At 35.3% G+C, this 12151-nt stretch overlaps 1 protein-coding gene across 1 annotated transcript; it reads right to left on the bottom strand.

Moving 5' to 3' along the window:
* Window positions 1–3261: 3261 nt before the first annotated feature.
* On the bottom strand, window positions 3262–6877 carry LOC106467085 (mucin-17-like; the record flags this gene model as incomplete). The annotated part of the gene is made up of 2 exons (XM_013927403.1): window positions 3262–5564; window positions 5678–6877. Coding segments are annotated over 2 exons (3503 nt in total), but the record flags the coding sequence as incomplete, so codon positions are not given.
* Window positions 6878–12151: the final 5274 nt, after the last annotated feature.

Raw genomic sequence — 12151 nt, 5'->3', positions numbered from 1 at the left:
AGTTTTTCTTCATTACCCATTCAAGCCGTCTCCAGCCATTATTAGTCTCAAAGTGGGTTCCTCGTCATCGAAAAAGCTACGCGAGGTCTATCTGCGTTAGCCGTCCCTAATTTAGCAGTGAAAGACTAGAGGGAAGGCAGCTAGTTGTCAACATCCATCGCCAACTCTTGTACTACTCTGTTACTAATGGATAGTGGGATTCACCGTCACATTATAACGCCCCCATGGCTGAAAGGGCGAGCATGTTTGCCTGTATTCGAACCCGCGCCTCTCAGATTGCGAGTCAAGCGCCCTAATCACCTGACCGTGCCGGGCGAGCTGAATCAGAGATCAGTCAAATTAATAAAAGCTAATTTTTGTATTTGTAAATTTCTTCACTGAAATTCACCTAGCGGTCAAATATTCAAATACCTAAGGTGTTTTAAATTATTATTAGTGAGTAAAGGACTATACATCAAAACCAAACAAAAAAATATTTTCAGTGATTTTAACTTGTGGGTTCTAGATGGCGCCACTACAATAGCTTAAATTTCCTTTCTCTAACTTTTATTTGTTGATAGATATTTATTAGCGTCTTGTAACACAAAACAATTTGAAATATTACGATCATGGTATTAGAATAACAGTACTTGAACAATGTTGCTCCGTCTCAGGAAGCAATGGTTAATTATATTCTGATATGAAATAACTTTTAACAATGTTGTTACAATGGAACATTAAGCAAAGTAGTTTTAACTGCGATATGAAAATATATGATGTGATGGGTTTCATTTAAGTTCTAATCTTTGGCAAAATAACTTTCAACAGCTAATGAACTATAGAAACAGCGATGTACCTGCTACTGTAGCAGCCACAGCATTGCTACAAAACCTGGAAGCCAACAGTCTCCAGGAGTAAAGTAACACAAAAAAAAAACAAGCAAAAAACAAATGAGTCGAGCACCCTAACCACCTGGCCATTGCCAAGCCCTTCTTGCTTTGTGTGTTTCAAAAATATTTCGAGCATCTTCAGAACTTGGTGTGATTTGTTTTGAATCTTACGCAATGCTACTCGAGGGCTATCTGCGCTAGCCGTCCCTAATTTCGCAGTGATAGACTAAAGGGAAAACACCATCCACCGCCAACTCTTGGGATACTCTTTTACAATAAATTGTGGGATTGACTGTTACACTATGACGCCCTTACGCCTGATAGGGCGAACATGTTCGGTGATAGGGATTCGAACACGCAACATGCCAGGCCTCTTCAGAATTTATTAGTTACAAAGTTTACGTTTGGAAAAGCACCCTCTCATATTTTGTGTTCCCAAAATATGTTAAACAGCTGTTTGAAAAGGTACTTATCTCATTAAATTTACTTAGCACTTGCGGGGTTACAGTATATACAGACACACTGAGACTTGACTAAAACAAAAGTATCCAACATTTGGTGTGGATTATTTACTCATACAGATTAACATCCTAAAATCTACATAGTATAATGTAAAATGATTCGTGTTTAAAAACATTTTTTTTTAAACCTCTGTTGCATTTTTGACAAGCTCGACAATAATCATGGGGGAATTTGAAACTTTTAAAGAGTAAATTATAAGCACAAAGATTACATCTAAATATTTTGTTCTCCGCATGAAATTTTGTTCAATTTCTTTAAAGGATTGATTGGGGTAAATAACAACAAGATGTGTTTTTTGAATAAATATATTTAACTTCTGAGTTAATCATTTGTAAGTTATCTAAAATATTAGAAACTCTTTTTAACTAGTTGTCATTTTGATCGTTGTATGTCAGTTATACACAAATCTTTCTCCCATTGATGTTATAAATCGATAAAGTTTATATTTGTCTCAACATATTGTTGTAAGCTACACTTGTAATATTTTAATTTAGGTGTTTGTTTGCTAGATAGGCTTGTCATTACGTCATGATGACGCAACATCTAGATGCTTCCTGTATTAAGTAGATATTAAGTGATAAAAAAGTGACTGAGTGAATAAGCTCAATTAATACAATTATTCGATTCAGTGTCAGTTTGTAAATAAGACAATGAGAATTATTTAGTCTATTCGTCTGTAATTAGTTAGTAAGTTAGTCAACTAGCGTATTTGTTCTTGATAGATTAGCAAAGAAACTCTGAACGTAAGTTTATTTGTGAGTTAGGCATACATTAGTTTTAAAATTTCTGTTAAAACGTTGTTTATGAAGTTGGGCCTATTAGTGAACCTAACCTGTAGCAAATGCTATTAGAAAAATTAATTAATTTGTTCGCATTATTTTTATCAAATAAATATAAAAAAACAACAACCCAATGATAGAACACGTTACAAACTGGCGTCAGGAGTGGGATTATTTGGGGGAAATATAATAGAACTTTGATTAAACTTTAACTTTTATTATGACAGTATAAGCACAAAGTGAGATAAAAAATGTGCTGGATATGATGAAGTAGTGGAAAGAAGAATAAAGAGAAAGAGACAAAGCATAGAAAAATATCATAAAGGAACAGACAGAAAATTAAAATATGATCAAAAAGAAATTTACAGAAAAATAAAAGAAAACCAAGAAGTAAGAGATGGTTTGTGAAGCACAAAACATCACAATGAGCTATCTTTGCTCTGCCCACCGCGGGTATCTAAACCAGATTTTTAGCGTTATAAACTCTCAGACATGTTGAGTCGTACTGAGCCACTGTGAGACATGTTTGAACTAACCAAATACCGCTTACAGTGAACTTGTTTGTTTATTTATTTGTTAAATACTTGTTAATTGGTTTTTAGTGAATGGGGAGAAAATGCCAGTGTTTACAAAAAATAATTTATGGGACTATTTAAGTTCACATTAAAATACTTTTGAATTGAATAATAATTATCAACTAAAGAGCATTATTCACTAAAACAATAGTTTTTAGGACATTTTTTAATAAAATCTCCAAAATACAGATAAACAACAACCCAACCTTAAAATGACGGAAACACAGTAATTAATAAAAACATTAAAAGTTTTTGAAAAAAATACACATAAATACAAGAAATGTTGTCACGCGTTACTTTTTGGCATTGAAAGTTTTAACATTATAATCCCAAAGATACAAGAAACAAGTGCATAAGAACAAAACCCATAAAAAAAGAGTAAAACACTATTTGCATACCACCTTAAAGTAACACCACTGTTCCAAAAAAAAAGCTAGTTATTTAAACTTTAATCCCATTGCTACTACCAATGTCTTGTTTTCCGTGTAGAATTTAATTTTCTGCATTTATTACTTTTTAGTCAAGTAAAAACTCAGAAGTAGCAAGGATGGCATTATCTAAAATGAATGGGTCAGCACGGAAAATAAGTGAATTGGGAGAATCTTTACCGCAAATAAAAGATGTAGGTTTTCTTCGACAAAGCGCTACTTTCTCATCGTAAATGTAACCATCTGGACAACGATAAAGTAAACCGATGAGTCCAGATTCTCTTTCTACGCACCTGTAGAACCTTATACAATCAGATTCAAATGGGAAATTACCTGAAACTTGACAGTCGTATAAACTTCCAACATCCACGGTTATGGTATTTCTGGTTGTAGTTTGGGTTAATTCTGTTGTTGTGCTCATAGGTAATGTTGTTTCTTCGGTCAGTGTGCCATTAGTACTATTTTCTGTTGTTGTACTCATAGGTAATGTTGTTTCTTCGGTCAGTGTGCCATTAGTACTATTTTCTGTTGTTGTACTCATAGGTAATGTTGTTTCTTCGGTCAGTGTGCCATTAGTACTATTTTCTGCACCATCGACGGGAGGGCAGACACCGCAGGGAGGAGCCTGATCTGGCCAATTACAAACACTAATACTTTCATCAAACACAAGGCCATCTGGACAATTGAACTCAAATATAACGAAACTTTCACTGTTTCCCTCAAAGTCTACGCATCTATAAAATTTATGACAATCACGAGGATTTCGGAAAAATCCTGCTTTCGGACAAAGGGCATTACCTTCTCGAGAAGGAGTACCACCAGTCTCTGGCAAAGATGATTCTGTGTTTTCTTCAGGAGGACCTGAAGATGATAAAGTAGTTGTTGAACCTAAGGTCTCGTCCTCACTTTCAACTGTAGTGCCTCCAGATGAAGTATCTCCTCCTAAGAGTGTGCCACTTTCTGCTGAAGCACCTTCTGTAGATGATCCATTTTCTGTTGAAGGATCTCCTGTAGATGATCCATTTTCAGTTGAAGCATCCCCTGTAGATGATCCATCTTCAGTTGAAGCATCTCCTGTAGGTGATCCACTTTCTGTTGAAGGGCCTTCTGTCGATGATTCACTTTCTGTTGAAGCACCTTCTATAGATGATCCACCTTCCGTTGAAGCATCTCCTGTAGATGATCCATCTTCAGTTGAAGCATCTCCTGTAGGTGATCCACTTTCTGATGTAGATCCTCCTGAAAGCGATTCATTTCTAGGTGAAGAACAAGGGGAAGTTTGACTAGCCCAAGTACAGACACTGTGAATTTCATCAAAAACAAGGCGATCTGGACAATTAAAATCATATTTTATCAATCTTGCACCTTGTTTTACACATCTATAAAATCGATTGCAATTATTGGGATTCCGAAAAAAACCCACTTCTTTACATTTTGAGGCTTGAGTGGTAATCTCTGATGTTTGTTCAGAGCCTACAGATTCTCCAGCTAAATGCTCATCTTCTTTATTCTGCACTGAATCTTCTTTTTGTGATGGGGACTCTTCTCCTTCAGACTGTGAATCTGTTTCTTCTTGTAGGGATTCTTCTGCTCCAGGTTTTGTGTCCATCTCTCCTTGTTGAGCATCGGTAGCTCCAGGTTGCGAGTCAGTTATTGTTTGTGATGAATTTCCCACACCAGATGTTACTTGATCTGCTGATGGTGTAGTTTCATAAGAACTTGTAGAATCAGTTACATCTTCAGCAGTTGAGACACCTGACTCATTATTACATGGGAGAGTCTGATTTGGATCGTTACAACTGTTGATATTTTCATCAAAGACAAGATCATTAGGACAGTCAAATATATAAATGGCAAAAGGCTCTTCAGCATCAGTCAAATTATGACACATGTAAAATTTGCTGCAATTTTCTGGATGACGGAAAACTCCAGGTTTTGAGCAGACTAGTTGATTATTATTAATTTCTTGTGAAGATGATGTGACACCATCTGGACCAGAAGTCTCAGAATCAGAGATCTTATTAGATTCTACTGGAACAGTAGAGCCATTTTCCGACTGTCCTGATTCCTTTTGTCCACTTTTGTCTTCAGTTGAATGACCATAATCGCCACTGATATCATTTCTATCAGTAGCTTCAATATTATCTTTTTTGCTTGAATCCTGATCTTTTGATGATTCATTAATGCTTGTTTGATTTCTTTGTCCTGGACCTTGTGGTTGTTTCTCACCTTCTGAAACAGGAATTTTTTGTCCTGATGAATCTGGAGATATTTTGGAAGAAGAGGGGTCATTACAAGGTGGTGCTTTATGTGGCCAGTTACAAGACTTAATAGTTTCGTCAAATACAAGTTCATCTACACATTCAAACTGGTATATTACAAACCTAGAGCCTGTTCCGGATTGATCAACACATCTATAGAATTTATGACAGTTCTGAGGGTTACGGAAATAACCGGTTGTCTTGCATTGTTTATTAAGTCTTCTTTGGGTTGAGATAAATTACCTTGCTCAGAAGGTGGAAACGGTTGAGATTCGTCTGTAATTGTAGCGTTTTCAGATGCACTGCTTGTACAGGGTGGTGCAAATTGTGGTAGTTTACAGAAGCATGTAGTTTGGTCAAAAACGAAACCATCAGGACAATCGTACTGAAATACATTAAAAGTCATATTTGAACCTGTTAAATCTGCACATCCATAAAATTTTCCACAATCTGTGGGATGGCGAAAGAAACCTTCATGTGTACAGACTAGTTCTGACACATCTGGACTTTTGGGTGACAGGATTATTCCACTATGCTCGTTATTTTTATCAGCATGTTTGAGGATGTAACTGTAAGAGGCTGCCCCTGCTTCAGGTTTTTCAGGAACTGTTGAATCTAGAATTGAATCCCCATTTTGCTGACTCTCTGAAGAGGCTTCACTGTTACAGGAAGGAGAAGATGATTTCCAATTACAAGACTCAATAGTCTCATCAAACCACAGATCTTTGGGACACTCAAATATATAAATATAGTAAGATGTTTCTTCCAGGGAAGTATTGACGCACCTATAAAACTTACTGCAATTTGTAGGGTGTCGAAAATAACCTGTTTTAAAACAAACAATATTAATAGCATCTTTAGTGGAATTTCCACCATCTGGAGATGAGAGGCCGTCTTGTATTGTGTCGCCATCGTCACCAGTTGAGGTGCCCTCTTGCGTGGAATCACCGCCACTTATAGATGGATCGCCACCTTGTATTGGATCACTGCCACTTGGAGATGAAGCGCCCTCTTGCGTGGGATCACTATCGCTTACAGGTGAGTCGCCATCTTGTATTGGATCACTGTCACTAGGAGATGAAGCGCCCTCTTGCGTGGGATCACTATCGCTTACAGGTGAGTCGCCACCGTCAGGTACTGGAATTGGTTGTGGTTTAGCGTTTCTTTCATCAGAAGTGTCTTCTTCAATTGGATATTCGTCCTGTATTCTCACATCTTGACAGGGCGGAGCAGCAGATGGCCAATTGCATAGTTTTTCCTCTTCATCAAAAACAAGCCCCTTTGGACAGTCAAACTTAAACACCGCAAATCGTAAGCCATCTCCGTTAAAGTCCACACAACGATAAAACTTGTTACAATTTAACGGATCGCGAAAAAATCCACTTTTTGAACAAAAAAACTGCGTGTTATACTTCAAACGAGAATCCAGCTCCACAGGTCGAACTACAAATAATAAAATCAATGTTTCACTTTTGTAGCATAAAAATCGATTTTAATTCAAACCGATCTATTAATGATTCAAATTTATCTCAGTTATCTACATTAGGATAAAAGTAATTTATTTTCAATATCGTAACTAATATATATTTGTTAATTATATTAATTTTTTATTGTAAAAAGTACTCCACATATTACTACTTTTGTATTGATGTATCCAATTGTATCTGTATAAATGTATCATAAAATACTACTGAAAATAAAGAATTAAGAATACATAAGTTAGACATATGCGTGTATAAATGCTGTTAAGACTTATGTTAGTAAAAAGCAAAGCTAGAGAGAAAAGATTGCGAACTTATGCACGAATGATTAAATATTGAGATGTGACGGAGCTGTGTAATTTTTGAAAATGACGACTTTATTGTTATTAGAAAAAGGATACTAAGACCAGGCAGAAACGATTGAGTTATTTATAAAAAATCAGAGAATATTTAACCGAAACGTGAGTATGAAGCTTACAAACCAACACTGACTTTTAGCTGCTATGCGATATTCCAAAATACTGATAACCTCAAGCAGGAGTAAATTCTTATTAGTTTTGTGACATTCTAGATTAATCACAAATTTTGACAAGGACGTAAATGTTAGTTTTCAATATTCTAGATTAATAACAAATTTTGACAAGGACGTAAATGTTAGTGTTCAATATTCTAGATTAATCACAAATTTTGACAAGGACGTAAATGTTAGTGTTCAATATTCTAGATTAATCACAAATTTTGACAAGGACGTAAATGTTAGTTTTCAATATTCTAGGTTAATCACAAATTTTGACAAGAACGTAAATGTTAGTTTTCAATATTCTAGGTTAGTCACAAATTTTGACAAGGACGTAAATGTTAGTGTTCAATATTCTAGGTTAGTCACAAATTTTGACAAGGACGTAAATGTTAGTTTTCAATATTCTAGGTTAGTCACAAATTTTGTTAATAATATAGTTTTTAATAGTTTAGATTAATCGTAATGTATGTTAAGAAAATAATTTAGCAATATTCTAAATTAATCACAAACTTTTATTGTCAATAGTTGTGAATAATCTAGATTGTTACAAAACTATATTGTTGACAAAAGTTCTGATTAATCTAGAAGCCCCCCAGTGGCACAGCGGTATGTCTGCGGACTTACAACGCTAGAATCCGGGTTTCGATACCGTGGTGGGCAGAGCACAGAGAGCCCGTTGTGTAGCTTTGTGCTTAATTACAAACAATTACTCTAGAATATTAAAAACTGTATTGTTTATAAAATTTGCTATTAATTTAAAATATTACAAAACAATATTCTTGTCAATATTTGTGAATAATCTAAAATATTAAAAACCATGTTATTAACAAAAGTTCTGATTAATCTAGAATATAACAAAACTGTATTTTTGGAATATTGTTTTGTGATATTTTAAATTTAACGCAAATTTTAAGAACAATACAGTTTTTAATATTCTATCTCAATCGAAACTTTTAATAATAATATAGTTTTGTGCTATCCTAGATCAGTTTCATCACATATATACAGTTTGTAGTAAGTATATATATCTATGCTCGGTCCCATAGGTAGGCAAGAGTGTGCCTTGGATTAGTTATACAATGTCATGACTCATACAAACCTCTAGAACTGACGAGGCACCAAAATGTGGAGCAAATAACAAGCTGAAAACCGATCGTCTTCCTCTTCTCCATTGCCCGAAACTATAGAAAATTAAATAACAAAGCTAGTCAAAAAATAAAAGTGATGTGTGCTTAAAAACTATAGTTACAAATATTTTAGCCTAATTCTAGTTGCTCGTGACAAATGACGTAACTTGTTTTTACGATAAATAATGATTTATTTTCACAACCCACCATTATCAGGCAGATTTCTGAACTTTCAACATCTCACTAACTTTATATTTCAAGGTCAAGATGGACAAGACTTGATAAATTGTAACTAGATTTAGGTGAAAACAAATATCAGGAAACAGAATGTATACAGTATTTCATTGTTTCTACAACCAGTTGAACTTTACCATTGTGCAGGTCATTCGTGTTTACTACACGCACAAAATAATAAAACGACGAAAGAACAGGAGAACAAGGGGTGTGGCACCTCCCCCTGGCTGTAGTAAGGTGGTAGTAGTATTAGAAAAAAATTCTAATGACTTTTGACGGTTTCTTTGTTTTCAACATTTTAAAACAAGCCTGTCGTACACATTATAACAAGGACTCGGGTTAAGATTTTCCTTTTCTTTCTTAAATAGATAAACACATGACGATACTGTTTTGTTTTATGTTTTAACATAACAGTATCAGAATACGAGGTTTTCATCACATATAGGATGAGGTACAATTTTGTTCAATGATTTTCAACACCACATTATAAAAATAGTATGATCAGTAGGATGTGACCTATAGTATGATGAGTAGAACATGACCTATAATATGATCAGTAGGATGTGACCTATGGTATTATCAGTAGAACATGACCTATAGTATGATCAGTAGGATGTGACCTATAGTATGATCAGTAGGACATGACCTATAGTATGATCAGTAGGATGTGACCTATAGTATGATCAGTAGGATGTGATCTATAGTATTATCAGTAGAACATGACCTATAGTATGATCAGTAGAACATGACCTATAATATGATCAGTAGGATGTGACCTATAATATGATCAGTAGAAGATGACCTATAGTATGATCAGTAGAACATGGCCTATAGTATGATAAGTAGGATGTGATCTATAGTATGATCAGTAGGATGTGACCTACAGTACGATCAGTAGAACATGACCTATAGTATGATAAGTAGGATGTGATCTATAGTATGATCAGTAGGACGTGACCTACAGTACGATCAGTAGAACATGACCTATAGTATGATCAGTAGGATGTGACCTATAGTATGATCAGTAGAACATGACCTATAGTATGATCAGTACAGATATTTTTTATAATATATTCACTAGAATGTGATCTACAGTGTAATCAGTAGGATGTGATCTATAGTATGATCAGTAGGACGTGACCTACAGTGTGATCAGTAGAACATGACCTATAATATGATCAGTAGGATGTGACCTATAATATGATCAGTAGAAGATGACCTATAGTACGATCAGTAGAACATGACCTATAGTATGATAAGTAGGATGTGATCTATAGTGTGATCAGTAGGACGTGACCTACAGTACGATCAGTAGAACATGACCTATAGTATGATAAGTAGGATGTGATCTATAGTGTGATCAGTAGGACGTGACCTACAGTACGATCAGTAGAACATGACCTATAGTATTATCAGTAGGGCGTCACTTATGACCAGAAGAATTTGACATGTTGCTGGGTTCAGGAGCTCTAACATCCCAATAAGTTTTAGTTGTTTAAACAGATCGTTGCCATCACATTAATTTCCACAATGACACATTACACAACCTTCCCAGCACACGTATTCTAACTTAATGATCACTGTTATTTGTACCCCCAGTTTCTATTAAATGACTATCATTATAGTCTGTCTCACTACTTCCTGAAAATGATAATAAAACACGGTATCATAAATAACCACTCCTTACAGGCCAGGAAATAGACGCTTAACGGCAGATCAAATATGATGTATTACGTAGTTGTTCCTCAACAACCTGAAGTCGTGTATCGTATGAGTACGAAGTAAAAAAAAAAACAAGAAACAGTTCTTTAACCTCACGAGCCAATCTTGCAAAACAAGTAGATCGGGTGTTGCTTACTGGTTAGCTTGCCCTGACTGCGAATATGAAAATTAATAGTTTGCCGCGAATCGTTATCCCAAAAAACGTGTTCCGCACTTTGGGCTTCGTGGGTGCGATATAAAAGGGACGTTTAGAAAGACAAGAGTAGCCAAAGAATTGGTGATGGATGTTATATTATCCCTCCAGTCTACCAGTTCAAATTTGAAGATGGCTACGCGTGAATAGCCCTTATGTAACTTTGCGCGAAAATTCTGAAAAAAAACTGAAAAACTAGGGGAAAACATGATAATCTTAAATAAGTGTTGTTGTGTTTAATGTTATTTGAAAAATACTTATTTAATCTTAGATACACATATATAGATGAAAAATGTAATAAAAGTTAAGACTAAATACACTTATTAGCGATAGATGGCGCTGGGTCAAATTGTTGCGAGAACTTTGCCTTCATAATTGTCGTTGATTTTGTATTGTTTTTTTAAAGACGAATTTTCAAACTGCGCACGAAGAGTGTTGGGGCATGTTACAAAATTCTAGCGCGTAGATCGTTAATATAAGTTTGTTTTTTTCAAATTATTAACACCTTATATTAACATGTTATATTTTGTTACGCGCTTTATCGGTCACAATTTTTAAATTAGCATTTTTATTGTTTTCTCGGTTTGTTTGTTGAATTTCGTGTGAAGCTTCTCAAGCGCTATCGGGAAGTGATAGACTAGAGGAAACGCTACCCACCGCCAACTTTTGGGTCACTCTTTTATCAACGTTACATCATAACGCGCCCAAGATGAGCAAGTTCAATAATAACGGGATTCGAGTCCGCAATCCGCAGGTTGCGAGTCTAGTGCCGGTTTTTTTTATTGGAGAGAAATAATCACTGCCCCCCAGTGGCACAGTGGTATGTCTGCGGACTTACAACGCTAGAAACCGGGTTTCCGGGTGGGCAGAGCACAGATAGCCCATTGTGTAGATTTGTGCATAACTTCAAACGAACAAACAAAATAATCACTTCCAATCACTTCACTGTGTATTTCATCGTTCAGTTTAAACAATACAGAAGGAAAGAAATTTAGGAACTGCTACTAAAACTAACATTAATATACACCCACCCACCCACATCTTCCAGTGCCTCTGCGAAAAGCTTTAGTGCTTATAACCCTAAATTTCGGGGTTCGATTCCTGCGGTAGACACAGCCCCAGATCATTCTTGTGTAACAATGGATACCATGTTTTTGAAATGGGTACCTACGGCAAAATAACAATAAAATAAAGTAATCTTCTACAGTAACTAACGTTTGATTGGACTTATTAGAGAAACTGATATATCATTATTACAGTAACTAACGTTTGATTGGACTTATTAGAGAAACTGATATATCATTATTACAGTAACTAACGTTTGATTGTACTTATTAGAGAAACTGATATATCATTATTTCAGTAACTAACGTTTGATTGGACTTATTAGAGAAACTGATATATCATTATTTCAGTAACTAACGTTTGATTGGACTTATT

The sequence above is a fragment of the Limulus polyphemus genome, unplaced genomic scaffold (genome assembly GCF_000517525.1).
Source record: "Limulus polyphemus unplaced genomic scaffold, Limulus_polyphemus-2.1.2 Scaffold2484, whole genome shotgun sequence".
NCBI lineage: Eukaryota > Metazoa > Arthropoda > Merostomata > Xiphosura > Limulidae > Limulus > Limulus polyphemus.
The sequence above is the reverse complement of the archived record's forward strand: the minus strand, read 5'-3'. Positions and strand labels throughout refer to the sequence as shown.